Source organism: Cantharellus anzutake, assembly GCF_015039405.1.
Source record: "Cantharellus anzutake strain C23 chromosome Unknown EI90scaffold_35, whole genome shotgun sequence".
Lineage (NCBI taxonomy): Eukaryota > Fungi > Basidiomycota > Agaricomycetes > Cantharellales > Hydnaceae > Cantharellus > Cantharellus anzutake.
Window position 1 is genome coordinate 243,058 of NW_024066985.1, and position 16,339 is coordinate 259,396.

General features: G+C 50.0%; 2 protein-coding genes across 2 annotated transcripts; both read right to left on the bottom strand.

The window, feature by feature from the left end:
* Positions 1-343: 343 nt before the first annotated feature.
* EI90DRAFT_1534817 (uncharacterized protein) lies at positions 344-2,744 on the bottom strand. Its single transcript, XM_039051882.1, has 6 exons — positions 2,709-2,744; positions 2,521-2,659; positions 2,409-2,460; positions 793-2,357; positions 517-743; positions 344-460 (listed from the first exon to the last, which is right to left on the bottom strand). The coding sequence occupies exons 2-6, from the start codon at positions 2,557-2,559 to the stop codon at positions 457-459; spliced, it is 1,887 nt and encodes a 628-aa protein (XP_038914326.1). The 5' UTR covers positions 2,560-2,659; positions 2,709-2,744; the 3' UTR covers positions 344-456.
* Positions 2,737-3,950, bottom strand: EI90DRAFT_1534911 (uncharacterized protein). Its single transcript, XM_039051883.1, has one exon. The coding sequence runs from the start codon at positions 3,590-3,592 to the stop codon at positions 2,882-2,884; it is 711 nt and encodes a 236-aa protein (XP_038914327.1). The 5' UTR covers positions 3,593-3,950; the 3' UTR covers positions 2,737-2,881.
* Between the last annotated feature and the right edge of the window lie 12,389 nt (positions 3,951-16,339).

The following is a 16,339-nucleotide window of genomic DNA, read 5'->3' on the forward strand; positions in this document are numbered from 1 at the left end:
TTCTCATTATCAAATTGAGAGGATGGGGAGAAAGGAGGAGATGCGAGAGGCTGAATAGATGGAACCTCCGAAACAGATATAAGCATCATGTTGTCATACCAAGGGTTGTTGAGATTTCGTGGGACTCGCACGACAAATAATCCGTTATCTGAGGCTGTGGTTCCAGCTGGATAGGGACCGGTGGGAAGAGTGCCAAGATTCACAGGGGTCATACCATCGCCAAGGATCATTACATTCCCGTCATTATCCTCAGTGGCGACTCGGTGGCTGCCGTGGACAAATTCAATCCAGGCTGGAAGATTGGCTGGACTGTGCTGCAATCGGCAGATCGTGAGCTGGTGGTCAATATCAGCCACTTCGATAATTCCGCTGCCAAATCCAAGTGCAACATAGCGACCATCGAAGGAGAGTGCAGCACATGTCACAGTGCCATTGCGAACATCGGGTTCATGGAATTCAGCTTCATAATTGATTACCTTATCTCCCCATTCATCAACCTCTTGTAGTTCACTCAACTTTGCCTGGGCCCTAAGCAAATCCTTGCTTAATGGGATGGTGCTACCAGAGAACTCGCCGAAAGTGGAGAAGATCCAGACAGGATCAGTGAGATGGCCATATTGTTTGTAAAGGGGTGATGAGGGTGGGGTGAAAGGAAGCTTTGATCGATAGAGACGCCATGGTGCAGCTGCAGCAGTGGAAGCTAGCTCATCCAAACACCTCAAAAGTTGGATTGAATTGTGATTCTATCAAAAATGACATCAGACAAGCATCGGATGAATAGTTTATACTTACACTGGATTGAAATAACTCATCAGGAAATAGCCCAAACGTCCCGTAATCATTTTGCAGGTGCATGAAAGTCAGGACGTATTGTTGGGTGATGAAGGAATTAAACTCGTTCTGCAATTCATTGGACTCTTGTGAAAAAAGTTGCGAAGGGTCCAAGTGGTCGAGTAAGTGTTTAATAAAATAGGAGAAGCGCCAGCGATGAACTTCCTTTTTCTCCATAAATTCCTTCCATATTCTTTTGCCTCCTAAAGGGGGATTCGTAGGTATTCCAAATGCATCCTGCTCACAATAATTGATGAAGAGTCGAAGGAGCGGCACTCCCATGAAATACCCTTTCACATCATCAATGAAGAATACTTTGTCCTTCTTATCACCAATTGGTTCCCCCACGATAAATTCTTTTGCCGTTGCATGATATAAGGTGACATCCTCTGTGTTCTCTAAGGGAAGATTGACGATGGAGCTGATTGGTTCCAATGTCGCACGGATCTCATCTTCGCCAATGTTGAAAAGCTGTGACATAAAAGAGACGTTCATCGGCTCATGCGCCGCGACAATCACGCCAACCACTAAGTGATACTTCTCAGCTACATCTGGGTGAATTTCAGATGAATCCGGCATATAGGCTTGACGAAGTATCCGCAAGTACTCCTCCTTGAGGTTGGCAGGCAGTTTATGGTGGTTAAGCAAGTCCTTGAACACCAATTGCAGGGTGCGACCATGTCTACTCTGCTGGTAGACATAACGAACACGGATAGATGCCATAATAGGCAACCCACGACAAGCCCAAGCGAAAGCGTCGAGTTCCTCCTCCTCTGGCCTCCATGAATATTTGTCAAAGAGGTGCTGAAGGCCTTCTTCCACCATACAGCGGACTGTTTGGAAAGTTTCTTCCACTACAACCTTGTCCAGATCTTCACATAGTATGACATGACCCTTGGCCCGAGCTTTATCCCAAGCTGAAATGACTCCTGGCTCAGGACGACAACTAACTAGCACAGAAAATATCGGTGGCAGCTCCTGAAAGGCAAGCACTAGTTCCATCAGTGACTCGAGTCTCTCCTGGTCCCCGCACTCATCAAGGCCATCCAGGACGATAACAACACGATCCTTGCCCAAAGACCATATGTCCTTCAAGTCACGCATCGGCTCGATTATCAGAGTATTAATTTGTCGTTGCAGAGGGAAATGCTGAACAGAGTCCAAGGCCGGTCTCCGAAGGTGTTTGACGAGCGAAAATTTAAAGTCCTCGTTAAAGGATGCAAGTTGGCGGGCAAGAGTAGTGGGGAAGAGTTCGATAGAATCCAGGCCCGATCCTGTTTGGTTCTTGTCCCAAAAGTATGATGCCGCCAGAGTGCCCTCTTTCTCAAAAGTGGACGCGACACTCATAGAGATCGCAGTCTTTCCCGTCCCAGGAGACCCCCGTAGCCAGACAAACCGGTTCTCGCCTTCCCTTAGGTGTTTGATTAGGGATTCTTGTATCTTGACGCGTGTGCCTGGAAGACACTCTGATTTGCTCGTCACACAAGTGTGCTCGGCTGGGGCCCGCTTGAGTCTCGATAGCTCAGCTAGAAGTGCCAGTCATTAGGCGGTCTTAATACATGTACATAGATGCATACAATGAATCGATAAACGCTCAGTGCGAAGCAAGGTTAAAGTCGATATCCTTAGCTATGACGGACATGGTTAGCCAGGATTGAATTATTCAAACAAATCTTCAAGCGTGCAAACCTGGAATCGACGAATAGAATCATTTAGGCAACTTTTCATATTCGTTATTTGCTGTGTTATATCAGGCGCTTGAATGGTCCTCTTGACAACATGTTTTTTCTGGACTAATTCAATGTCCTCTACTTGTGTTTGCAACGCACTACGAAGAGAATGAGTGAATGTGAAGGAGAGGAAGACGAGATCCGTACATGCGGAATTCTTGCACTAGGGTCTCTAGCTCAGGAGGAGTTTCTCCAGTCCATTTCTGGAGGGGCCCAACCACTGATTCTTGTGCTTGCTGAATCACGATGCATAGCTGGTTGAGATCCTCAGTGTTGCCACTGACATTCTGTAGTAGGTAGTATGGAAGCGATCAAGATCATCAAGACGATTCACAAACCTCATAAATTTGAATAAATCTCAGAAGCGTGTTTGGGATCTGATCAAGATTAAGGATGGGAGCGAATTTGAGACCAGCGGCCGCAGTTTCAAGAAGTAGTTTGGTGGTGCCGATGATTGTTTTCTTCAAATCGCCATCGGATCTACGAGGCACTGATTCCGCTGGCACCGATGGGACTGACGATCCAGGCTCTTGTTGCGTGTGGACACTCGGGTCATCGTTACCAGTGGCAAGTACGGTTCCCATCACTCGTTGGGAATTGATGTTCACTTCTGCGGGAGGGGACAGAGACGGCCGTGAGTCGTTCGTGGATGTCTGGATGGGAGTAGTTGGCATAGGATGTTTTGATTGGGATGTGCTTGATTGGTTGCGATGACGGGGACTGGGACTTCTCCGGAATAGCCTAAGTAGCTTGTCTCGAGAAGATGTCCGTTGCTCCGTGGTATCATCCTGTAAAGTGCCACCAGGAAGTAGAAAAGCGGGCGCTGTAGTGGCAAGGGCACCAGAACGCAGTCCTACGAGGCTGCCGTGGGCTTTGTTGTTCATTCTCTCATGTGCGGTGGCAGACCCAATGATCTGATTGTTGGAGGCAGGGGGAGTTGAGGCCTGCGACCGACCATCAGCAGGCTCGGAAGGGTGCTGTCGCTTCTTGAACCAGGAGGGAAAGCGGTGAGATTTAGGATCGTTGGACATGGTGTCAGTGTGGCTAGCGATCAGGACGGTGTGCGTCGAAGGAGGCGTTTGGCAGGCAGCTGCTTTCTTATAATATATGTGTCAACTAGACGTAACAGGCAAGGCAACGTGGACTGCGCATGATAAACAGCGTAAAGGTTTAAGCTACTCGGTAGAGGTGGAGTGGACCAAGTCCAAAGGCAACATTGCGCACTTGAATACAGGCCCTAGCCATCTTGTGTAATGATGCACGCACACAACGCTGAGCCCTCCGAGGCGAACGGTGACCATTCGGGAAGCAGAGTATTCATTGAATTGGCTGCTTGATAGCAATAATCGCTCAAGCTTCCTTGCTTGCAAATTGAAACAGGATACAAATATGTGCCTGCCTGACGTCATTCGGGGAAATCGTCCCGGTGGACATAAAGGTGTAGGCTACTCGGTAGAGATGGCGGAGACCAAGTTCAAAGACGACATTGCGCACTCGCATACAGGACCATCACCTCCGTTGCCAATTGTACGCGCACACGTAACGTCGAGCCCTCAGCCTAAGGCGTGCTTCTACTTTCATGGAACACCCAAGAATGGGAGAAGGTAAGGAATTAGTCTAAGGCAATAATGAGCAAGAAAGCTTAGGCGGTTTGTTGGATTGAACCCATACGTTGCTTCAAGTCGTTGGGCCTCCAAACGGATTCACCAGACTCCTTCCCAGTCGCTCACATGATCCGGACATTACGGAACTTCCCATGATACTTCCATGGGCGCCTAATTGTCTTTCGTATTCTTTGCTCATCAACCCTCTGCGGAGTCATGCGATCTGCCAGCCGCTTTGCATTTTATCCCTGCATCCATAATTGAGTCTAAGGGGAGCGGCCCTGCAACATTATTCTCTCCATGCTGTTGTAAACGCGGCGTTCCATATATGGCAACCCGCTTCAGCGGTTCACTCGCAACCCGGATGTAATATAGAAATGAGAAGAAACTGTAACTAACTAAAGAACATACGGTGCTAAAGCACCCATATTTATACTCCTGAATAACATTCCAGGCTCTTCTATGCCCAGCGCTTACGCAGGCACCTAGTAACCCCTAGAATATTCTCGGATATTCCGGTTCAATCTAATCATGTGACTCGTATTCCAACACATGCCGCAAGTTTCAGTTCCTGAGGACTGACATTCTTTTTTTTTTTTTTTTTTTTTTGGTGGAACCTCAGTAGCTTCCGCTGTGTCTGGTGACATGTTGAGGTTTATTGGTAGGGGCGTGCCCTGGTGGATGGGTGGGTCGTTCGTGTTGGGTTGGGTCTATCTAGAGCTGCCACCGCAGGGAAATGCATTTACGCACTGTGGCATTGCGTGCCATGTGGGGCTTGCACTGACCCTGGAGGGTTGTCAGAGACGGGATTATTGTCGGAGTCGGGCAGACTGTCAGAGTCGGAACACTGTCAGGAGGTGGATAGAAGACGGATTGGGTTCTGTCTGAGTTGAGGTCAGAGGTGATGCAGAGGTCTGTTGGAGCGCGCGCGCGGATATGCGGGCGGAAATATGCGGCGCGTCCGGAAGTGCTGTTCAAGGTTAGCAGAGTGGGATCGCGGCCTCAGCGACTCAGGTGGAGCGCTGTGCCCTGAGCTTGACGTTTGGGGGAGATCCCATATTTACAGACTGACACTCACAGCAGACTTCAAACAAGACTTGCAGGCAGAGCGGACCTGTAGGAGGAGCGCAGACTCCACGAGCACGGACTCAGAGGGGGGGAAGCCCCCTTTGCAGAAGGAGAGACTCAGACCAGACAGGGGGGTACTCTAGTTGATTTCAGACTGAGGTCCCCGAAAGTATTTACAAAGTATAAGTAGGTAAGGGAAATCAAAAGAGGGTCCGGTCGGTCCGGTGCGGAAATAAGCGGAAATGAGCGGGGACTTGTCAAACTAAACCAAGGACAAGAACCTGGGAAATGGGAAGCAAGGAATGAATAAGGTCAAAGCGGATCAAGTACCAATATTGACAGATTAAATGAATGAATAGGAAAGTGCAATAGCACACGGATCAAATGCCAATATTGGGGTGAACATAATAGGCACTCGGCAGGGAATGAATGTTATGTTGCTGAGTGACACAAATGGCCAGAGGACAAAAGCGGAGGTCAGCACGCGGCACCGATACAAGTCTGCAAATAAGCGGGGTCAGTGCGGTGCCGACACAAGTCCGCAAACAGATGTTGATCTGCCAGCACTGTCACACAAGGACAGCATGAAGGCCAACAAAGGTACAGAGGGGAGTGGGAGTGTTGACCTGACCAGAGGTGTCAAGGGCAACCAGAAGTGGCCAGAGGGTGCAGAGATGGCCAGAGGGTGCGGAGTGCATGGAAGTGGGGCATGGCTGTGACCACATAGCGGGAAGTTGTTAGAACCGGGCGGATTCGGACGACTCCGGAATGGAATCGGAGACTTATCATGGAAGGACCTCGGCCTCAGCGACTCAGGCGGAGCGCTGTGCCATTGCTGGTTGTCCTGGGGGTCCCTAATTTCGGATCTAGCAGAGGGAAAGTCTCTTGGGGGGGAATTCCAGTCGATTTCGGACTGAGGTTACAAGTTACTAGGTACATTGTATATAAGGAGGGGTCCGGAATCAAAAGGGACAAGGGTAGGACAAAAGGAGACAAAGGGAGATGGAAAGAGGAGCAACACCGAGGGTCAAGTGTTTGACTCAATGGTGTTTCCCAAAGGAGGAATGAAGGGCCAAGGCCCAAGAAGGAAGGAAGGAGGATGGGAGTCGGGAATGGCTAGCTGACTGAATAGAAAGGAAGCAGCAGCCCAAATAGGAATGAGGGAGAATAGCGGAATTGAAATGGACAATGCAATAGTTGCAAGGTCCGGAGTAAGTCCGGAAAGTCCGAACTCGGAGGTTAAACTCCGGAATATTGGCAAAGGTAATTAAATGGAATGAGCTAACCAATACAATGGGTATAAGCGGAGGTGGGGTCAAAGTCCGAGGTCGGAGCTAAGACCGGAGGTTCCGGGGACGAGACGTGAACGGGATACCGGAGCGGAGGTCCGGAGTCGGGAGCATAGGTTTTGCGTACTCGTCTGGAAGGTGTCGAGGTTGGGGTCGGACCCGGAATGTTCCGGAGTCGGACCGAAGGTGGTGTTGGAGCCAGAGGTGGGATAACCTCTTGGGAGTCGGCAAGGAGAAAGTGACGGAAGGGAAGTAGGGCTCCGGAAGTCGGAGTTCGGAGTTCCAGGAGCCCGGAGCGGAGGTCGGGATTGTATGGATATGACAGAAGTGATGAGTGTGGTTCAGATGGAGACAAGGCAGGCATGACTGTATGCCGGGAGCGCCAAGGGCTCAGGAACTGGAGGTAAGGTCGGAATACCGGCAGGGTCTAGGTTCTGATTATTGGCCAAGTCTCATGCAGTAAGGCAGGGGGCCAGACATGGGGTTGGGGGCTGGTTAGGATGGGTTTCGGGTCGGCAGATTCGCCTATTGGCATTGGTTCGCCGCTGATGGAGCCCCGGGATTTGTTGGTTGTGACAAGGGTCAGGAATACCCACTAAAACCCTGCTGCTCTTCAGCCAGTCCTCAGGTAGACCCGCTTCATTTTGGAGGGTGCCACTCCAGGTGCCCAGTACAAGCTGTTCCAGGAGTGCTTTTTTGCCGTATCTTTTGGCGTTAGTTAGGAGGATGTCTTGTCTTAGTCTTTCGTTTAGGGCTTGTCTTAGAGTAGCAATGGCCATTTTTTTGCTCACGAGGATCTCGCGTTCATGTGTGCTGTTCATGACGCGGTTACATCTTAACTTCCAGGTCTGCCAAGCACCTTCTGATATTAAGATTGTAAGGAGGCAGGAGGCGCCGATTCTGGTGTTGCCTCTTCTGTCCTTGAGTTTGGTGAAGGGGGCTGCCATGACATGTGTTGAGTCCATCCTGTTTGGCCAGGTTATGGATCTTCTCGCACATAGCTCCTCGATGGATCTCCATATGTGTGTGCCTTTATTATGGGGGCACTCGAACAGGATGTGGTCCATTGTCTCAAGGTTGTTGCATCTTGTGCACAGTCCGCATGGTTCATAGCCCTGTATCTTGGCCCAGTAGTGGCCAATTTTATGGGCGTTGTGGATTATCTTCCATATGAAGACTCTTATGTTAGGGGGGAGGTCTCTTCTGTTCTTGTGCAGCAATGTCCACATTCTGCTATTTGTGGGCCTCTCCCTGCTTATCATGTTTAGGGTGTTTCTTATGTGGTCTAGGTTCTCAGCTGTTTTCATCTTTAGGGTGGTTGTGGGCTTTAGCACTGTGCGTATTATTAATTTGAGGGCTTTTGTTTGGGTAAGGCTCAGTAGTTTGGCACCATTTGGGCATCTGCTGTGGTTGCTCGTTTCTTCCGGGGCTGGGGTTCCGGGGGCATTGGCGCCTTCTGATGCCAGTCTATCAGCTGCGTTGTTACCTTCTATCCTGCTGTGGCCTTTGATCCATTCTAGGGACGTTACCCTCGGTCTCGCTCTCAGTGAGTTGACCATTGCTTTTATGACTTTCGCGTGGTGGGATAGGGCATAGTCACTGTCTTCCAGGCTCTGAAGGCTCGGGCCTAGGGTGTTTATGCACCAGTCAGAGTCGGTTTTGATGTGGAGTCTAGCATTCAGGGGGGCTGATTCGGCGGCAAGTTTAATGGCCAGGATTTCTGCTGTGTTGTTTGATTGGGTGTGGTTAGTGTTCACTGGGTGGCTCGCGTTTCTGGGGTCGTTGGGGCTGAACCATACTCCGTATCCAGCTTTGGTGGTGGATTCTCTGTTGTTGGCACGTGGGCCGTCAGTGAATACTATTACGTCTGTGGGGCTGCCAGTGTGGGCAGGGGTTGCCCTTTGCTCTTCTGACTCAGGCGTCGATTGTCTGAATATCCTGTAGTTTTCTGTTATGTGGATGTCCTCGGGTCTGGGAGGATCGAATATAGTGGCGTTGTAACGGGTCTATCGCCTAGACTCGAGACAGAGAAAGGGGGGAGGGTGGTAGTGAATGCGTGTGTGATGGAGGTTCAGTTCTTTGGGTCCTGGGGTGCTAGCGGGTCTGTTAGAGCCTCAACTCAACACTCACCTACGTCTCTCTTGGACGTCAAGGCCGAGGGTTATGAGGAAAGGGGTCTCAGATGTAAGCAAGTAACTCAGGGGAGGCGTTAGAGTCATGGATGGCGTCTTTGCCACTTGGATGCAACTTCTGCTTTCTCTTTCACGGGTCTATTCAATACTAACTTGTTATGTACAAGCTGTTATCTAGTTTATATATGTTGGAAATGGAATGAATGGACTGGGGGAATGTAACCGGGCCATTAGGCAACCGTAAATGATGAATATCCAATTGGGAACAAAGAAACAATAAAAGAAATATGAATGAATGGGGAATATATGACAACGGGTCCGAAATGGGAATTGTGAAGGTTAACTCCGCAACACTTCGCCGCAGCGCCCGCCTATCCTCCCGTCAGCAACCTCCTCGTCTCCAGCTTTCCAACGAGCCCTTATTCGTCCCAATTGGTGCAGTGGTTCTTGAGATGTGGAGAGGGGGTGAAATTGGCGGCGTGGTTGGGCGTGGGAATTTTGCTTGGGGTTGTTGGGAATGATGGGGAAAATAAGGAAAAATATGGAATGAGTGTATGGTGTATTGGATAGTGATAGAATGAACATCGGGAGCATCAGCGGATATGTAGTGGGTGTTTGTGGCCAAATTCCGCAGAATCCGACTTTTTGCGGTACACGGAGTTGTCCCCACAACAGCGTCTTTTTTGTTTGAGAGGGTGTACCTTTTCACCTTCTTCTTGTCGGTGGGACTGGGTTCTTCTCTCTCTGGGCTTTCGTCGTATGGGTTGTACCTGGTGGATAGGTTGGCGAGGATATTCCCAGCCATTTTGTAGCAGGATTCTGGGCGCTTACAGCCTTTGCTCTGCTAGAGGGCACATTGGGCGCAGCTGCAGTTTCTACTGGATGGGTTGTGGGTTGGGTTCTCCGCTAGGCTAGTCTGGTGGACTAGATCGCCTATGTGGCTGCAGTTGTGGGTGCTTCTGAGGCATTTCACCTGGGTCGTTCTGTCGAGGCTTCTGGCCTTTGGGTCTTTACCCACATGGTGCCAGGCGGGAAAGTTCAGTTTCAGGTTTTTGTTTAGGAGTGGGGAGTCGATTGCTAGCTTGTATTTCACTGCTGTGTTTAAGATGTTTCTGAGCTCAGTCGTGAGGATTCTGCTGGTATAGCGTTTTTTGAAGAAAGGGCTTTGTATCAGCGGATCCGTTATGCTGAGATCGAATAGTTCTTGTATTCTCTCCTCCTTGGGTAGAGCTGCCATTATGATGGCTTTGGCTGCGAGTGCTGCTGGGGGTTTTCGTTGGGGGTGGCTTAGGATTTGTTTTAGTTTCATTATTCTGATGGCTTCGTTTCTCAGTTTTATGCTTAGGACTTTGCAGCCGCTGGTGTCTACATCTAGGATCATCTGGTTTATTGCTATGGGGGGTGGGGCTTTTGATTGCCATAGGAACTCCCTCGTTATTTTACTTAGGTGTTTCTCTACGGTTTCTGGCATTCCTTGGGCGTGGGTTTGGAATTGGGTCATACCCCCGATGGTCATCTGGATTATAAGTCTATGGCCTTCTAGGGTTGGGTGTGCTTTTTGCCATGTTTTGAGTTGGTTCTCGATTTTTGATGTTATTGTGGGCCAGGGGTCGGAGTTTTTGGGGTGGTTGCCGCATTGCGCTCCGAGGTATCTCATGGTGTCCCCTTCTTTTAGGACCATCATGTTGTCAGGGATTGATTCCTCTGAGGTTGGCTTTAGTTTTCACGTCTCTGTTAGTTGGCTCCTGAATTCTGGCAAGCCTACCGGGATTATTACGGTTTTCTCTTTGTTGAATTTCGCCCCGGACGCTATGCACCATTTTTCCAGTATCCCAAATAGTGTCGACATACTGTCGTTTTTTGAGATAAATACCGCAGCATCATCGGCAAAGAGGGAAAGGATGATCTTTTCGGTGATGTTGGGGGTTTCGATTTTCAGGCCATTCAGTTCTTCTGAGTCTCTTAGGGCTTTCAATAGTGGTTCTATTGCGATGTTAAACAGCAGGCAGGAGAGGGGGTCGCCTTGGCGGACCCCTCTTTTTACTTGGAACTCGCTGCTTGTTTCGCCATTTACTATGGCTACCGTTCTGGCGTCGCTGTAGAGGGCTTTGATCAGGTCTATGGTTTTCTTTGGAATGTTCATTGCTTTCATGGTTTTCCAGAGATAATCGTGTTGGATTCGGTCATATGCTTTCTCTTGGTCTAGCACGATTATTGCACCATCTTGGCTTATGATCTCACAGAGGTCTATCATTCGGTTGACTAGGTCTATCTGGTCAAAGATACTTCTGCCTTTGATGAATGCTGCCTGGCATTTGTTGATTAGTCATGGGGCTAGTGGGGCGAGTCTGTTCATTATCGCTGTAGTTATAATTTTGTATTCTGCATTAAGTGTTAGAACGTGCGGATTCGGATGACTCCGGAATGGAATCGGAGACTTATCATGGAAGGACCTTGGCCTCAGCGACTCATGCGGAGCGCTGTGCCATTGCTGGTTGTCCTAGGGGTCCCTAATTTCGGATCTAGCAGAGGGAAAGTCTCTTGGGGGGAATTCAAGTTGATTTCGGACTGAGGTTACAAGTTACTAGGTACATTGTATATAAGGAGGGGTCCGGAATCAAAAGGGACAAGGGTAGGACAAAAGGAGACAAAGGGAGATGGAAAGAGGAGCAACACCGAGGGTCAAGTGTTTGACTCAATGGTGTTTCCCAAAGGAGGAATGAAGGGCCAAGGCCCAAGAAGGAAGGAAGGAGGATGGGAGTCGGGAATGGCTAGCTGACTGAATAGAAAGGAAGCAGCAGCCCAAATAGGAATGAGGGAGAATAGCGGAATTGAAATGGACAATGCAATAGTTGCAAGGTCCGGAGTAAGTCCGGAAAGTCCGAACTCGGAGGTTAAACTCCGGAATATTGGCAAAGGTAATTAAATGGAATGAGCTAACCAATACAATGGGTATAAGCGGAGGTGGGGTCAAAGTCCGAGGTCGGAGCTAAGACCGGAGGTTCCGGAGACAGAGACGCCAACGGGATTCTGGAGCGGAGGTCCGGAGTCGGGGACATAGGTGTTGTGTACTCGTCTGGAAGGTGTCGAGGTTGGGGTCGGACCCGGAATGTTCCGGAGTCGGACCGAAGGTGGTGTCCGAGCCGGAGGTGGGATAACCTTTTGGGAGTCGGCAAGGAGAAGGTGACGGAAGGGAAGTAGGGCTCCGGAAGTCAGGTTCGGAGTTCCGGGAGCCCGGAGCGGAGGTCGGGATTGTATGGATATGACATTAAGCACAGTAACTGGTCTATAGTTCTCTATTACTCATCTGTCCTTCTTTTTGTAAATTGGGCAGATCCAGCCTTTAGTATTTCTGGGTCTTGGACGCCCATTTGCTCTATGTTATTTGCAAGGAGTAGGAGCATTTTGACTATGTCAAGTTTCTCTCTGTCGTTGGGTTTCTTGGACATCCATCTGTTGTTCCATTTCTTGAGCAGCTCCATTGGGGTTCCGTTTAGGCTGGGGGCCTTCTCGTTCGGTGATGTCACGACCCGACATATCCATCACTTCCATCAATGCGTCCTAGTGCCACTTGGCCTGTCCCTCCTGCTATCATCATCATCCATCCACCCACCCGTCCACCCATCACCCTCATCCGCACTTCCTCCCTCGCATGTGTACCTTCCAACCTAGGTTGCCCGCTTCATTGTTGTCCACTCGCCAGCCGGACGGCTTGCTAGATGGCCGGATGGCCTTTTCTCTTTTGTCCGCTTGTGGACTATTGTTCCTCCTTTTGTTCCTTGCTTGCCTTTTGTTGACCAAGTTTGCCGATATTAACTATTCGTCCCTTTCTTCATTCATTAATATGGCGCTTGATCCACCACTCCTTCCGGGCCGGTCTTATTTAGTTACTTGTGTTTATAATGTGTGTAGGTTACACCGGATGTACCTCAGTTCATATATCGACTTGAATTCCCCCTCTAGACTCCTCTCCTCATCGTAAGGCTTCTGTCTGAAATTGGGACACCAATGTAAGAACGAAGTGCAGCGCTCCACCCGAGTCGCTGAAGCTAAAGTCCTGCCCCTCCGACCTTACGAGCCCGGATGACTTCACACGCCTCGCGGGTCACCCAGATACGTGTCTGACATGTTCCTGACAGGTGACTGTTTTAGTGCTGTTAGGATCTCGGTATATTCTAGGGGGGAGTCTAGTGTTGAGGCTTCGTCTGGAGTGAGTTTTGCAGGGTTCAATAGGGTTTCTTCTATGATGTTGTCTCTAATATTCGCTGGGGTATCAAGGTCTCTGTTTTGTATGGAGTTGTAGTGTTCCGCCGCAATCTCCGCCATCCTTTCTGAGTTTGTTGTGTATTGGGGGGGGGGTGGGTGTTCAGGATTCTCATTTCGGGTATGGTGTCTCTTGGCATCTTTTCTTTCCCCCAGCGGCACCAGTACTTATTTATGGTTTCGGCTAGGAGGCGCTTGTTGGCTCTTGCTCTTGCTTTGCAGTTTGTGTATCTTGACATTTCTATTTTGGAGATTCTGTCTGTGAGTTCGCTTATCTGGCATTGTATCTTGGGGGTCTGGGTGCAGCTTGCCTGGGCAAGCTTGCTTGTGGCTTTGTCACGTCTTTTCTCTAGTCTTCTTAGGGAGGAGTTTATTTTCCCTGACTTGATTTTCGCCAGTCTCATTACCAGGGATTTAGTGTCGGCTAGGAAACCTTGGAAGATCGCTTGGGTGTTTCCATCTTCGGTTTGTTGGGAGTGTTCCATCTTCTCAAGAGCCCCTCTGCTGATAGCCTCTGATTCTTTGAGGAACTGGGTGTCGTCTATCAGGAAAGATGGGATAGCCCATCTGCCTCGGCCAATTCTGGGTGCGTTTAGGTCATGGAGTTCCATTGTGACCATCTGGTGGTCTGTTGTTGGGAGCCCCGAGCTTTCGATTTCCCAGTGTAGTGTTCTCTTGGTTATTTGGTCTTTTGCGTAGATTCGGTCGATCCTCGAGAGGTGGGTTCCTCCTGCGTGCCCGTATGTGTAGTTTCTTTCTGGGGGGGGGTTCGCATGTCTCCACCCATCCATTAGTGCTTTTTCTATTTTCAGGTTGCAGAACGCTTCTACGGCCGCTGGGGCATCGTTGTGGGGGGGTAGCGGTCCGCCACATCTTCCACCATGTTTATGTCTCCCAGTAGTATGTCTAGGTCCACATTTTCAAGCTTATTACTTAGGGTTTCCCAGAATTCACGGTTCTCGTGTCCGGATGCCGATATGTTTGGGGTGTAGATTGCTAGGAGGATTATGGTCATGTTGGCAGGCCATTCTACCGTGGTTAGCAGGGCTCGGCTTGGGATTATTTCGGTTGTGTCTGCTAGGTCCTTTTTTATTATATTTTTGTTCACGATGATTGATATTCCCTTTGAGCAGGTATGAGTTGGGTCAAATGAGTGGATGATGTGGAATTGTTTGTCGTATTGGTCGTTTAGGTCTTTGCATTGGGGGGGGTCTGTATGGGTTTCTGATAGACATAGTACAGCCATTTTATTTTTTTTCATGTTATTTAGGAGGATATCCCATTTGTGTTTGGTGTTTGGGCTGTTTGCTCCTTTTATGTTCAGAGCTCCTATTTTTAGGTGGCCACTGGGTAGGGGGTCTGTGTGTCCTCCTCTGAGTCTTAGGGGCTGTCTCTTTGGTATAGCTTGGGTGTTGTTGCGTGGGGTTGGGGCTTTCTTTTTGGGTTCGTGGGTTCTTTTTGTGTTTTTCCTTTTTTCCTTATGAGCCACGGCTCACATGTTACTCGCCTCCGTGCCCACTGTGGCCAAGGCTTGGGGGTGAGGCTGGATTGCAGTTGCAACATCCCTACCTCCTTGCATGAGTGGGGAAGGGCCTCGTTTTTTTGGGCTGATATGCCGGCCAGCACTACCAGGTGGTTTCGGCTTCGCCACATGTCCCATGGGTAGTGATTGGGGTTTCCACGGGGCCAGGTCTGTCTTTATGTTAGTTTGTATATTCATTTGGTTGTGGTCAGTTTTAAACTTGACCAGGTTTATGGTGATAGTTCCTGGCCCTTTGGGGCACAGGTCATCGCAGACGATAGTGGATGAATTTTTAGGTAGACATGCGTTCTATTTACATCTACGTGAATTCTCTACCTCTGCCTCTAGTGAAGTGTGGTCCTCTGTGGGGGCGACGTGAGTTTTCGGTGGTTTTGTTGGGGTGGTGTCCTTCAATGGGGTGAGGGCAGGTGGCTGCTGTTGGCAGGTTCGTGTTCGTGTCCGATTTTTCCTGGGCTTTTGGTGGGAATAGGTCGGGCCAGCATGGGAGGGTGGTAAGGGGGCACTGTAGGGTGGTGTGGTCTCTACCCTTGCAGCATTTGCACGGGGCTGGGGGGTTATGTAGGTCTCCTGTGCTGGTGGATGGGTGGAACCATTCCGTGGCTTCGGCTGTGTTTACCCATTTTTGGTGTTTTTCGGTGTCAGATGGGTGTGGGCTCTTTGCGAGGAAGATCCAGTGGATGGTGGTCGTAGTTCCTCTAGTCATGTTGATGGGTTCTGTCATATCCGTGCATACCCGACCCCGACCCGACTTCCGGACCTCCACCCTCTTCACCTCCGGAGTCATAACCTACCGCTGCCTTTCCGATACTCACCTTCGGTCTTGGCAACACACCCCTCCTCTTACCTCTCCGACCCCTTCTCCGTCCGTTCCAATACTCATCTCGGACCGAACATCGCCCTACTCGCCACCCTTCCTACAACTCCGCTCCCCCCTCACCACACCTCCACCCTCCCGTCATCCCCTACGCTTTCTCCGTCCGTTCCGATATCCACCTTCGGACCTGACTACTCTTCCTTACCTGTCCCCTCTCTCCTTCCTCCGTCACTCCTCCGCCACCCTTCCACCAAGTTACGACCATCCACCGCTGTTCCGTACTTCACACTCGGACACCGTTCGTACCTTACTCCGAGCCTCCATCATAGTCCATACCTCGGACTTTGACTCCACCTCGGTCTTAGTCCATTGCATTGGTGACCTCATACTACGTAAACACCATTGCCAATATTCCTCGGACTTCCAACCCCGCCTCCGTAACCTCCGTAAGCTCCGCAACCCCCGAGCTTCGTGGACCGCCTCCGGCACTCTCGCCGTTTGTAATGTATTTCTCGCAATTCCCCCTCATCCCTATTTGGACTACTGCTTCCTTCTATTCTAGCCAGTTAGTCATCACCCCCACTTCCCCTCATCCTCCTGCCCCTCTGGGCCTCGCCCACTCTACCTCCTTTCGGATGTATCACAGGTCTTGCCCTATGACCTTCGGTACCGCTCCGCTCCCTCTAACCCTTTGTTCCCGTTCGGACGTCTTCGTTCCGATTCGGTCGCCCTTTGTTTCTCCTTGTGCTTTTGCCCCTTCCTTATATATATATCGGCGCTTGTACATACTCGTCTGGTTTCAGTCCGAAATCGACCTGAAATGCCCCCAAGAGACTTCCTGCTCACCTACTGTGAAATTAAGGACCAAATGGACAAACAGCAATGGCACAGCGCTCCGCTTGAGTCGCTGAGGCCAAGGTCCCTCCACGCTAAGTCTCCGATTCCACTCCGGAGTCATCTGTTTCCGCCCATCTCTAACAGGTTCTACTCTAGTGGAGTTGACGATTTCCAGGTGTTCATTGCTGTCTGGTACCGCGCACAGGAGGTAGTGACCTATCACTGAGT

Coding starts and splice junctions, on each gene's coding strand:
- EI90DRAFT_1534911 (XM_039051883.1), bottom strand. CDS start 3,592: ATGTCCAACGATCCTAAATCTCACCGCTTTCCCTCCTGGTTCAAGAAG.
- EI90DRAFT_1534817 (XM_039051882.1), bottom strand. CDS start 2,559: ATGAAAAGTTGCCTAAATGATTCTATTCGTCGATTCCAG. Junction 2,461..2,520: donor ATTCTATTCGTCGATTCCAG/GTTTGCACGCTT, acceptor TGTCCGTCATAG/CTAAGGATATCGACTTTAAC. Junction 2,358..2,408: donor TGAGCGTTTATCGATTCATT/GTATGCATCTAT, acceptor TGGCACTTCTAG/CTGAGCTATCGAGACTCAAG.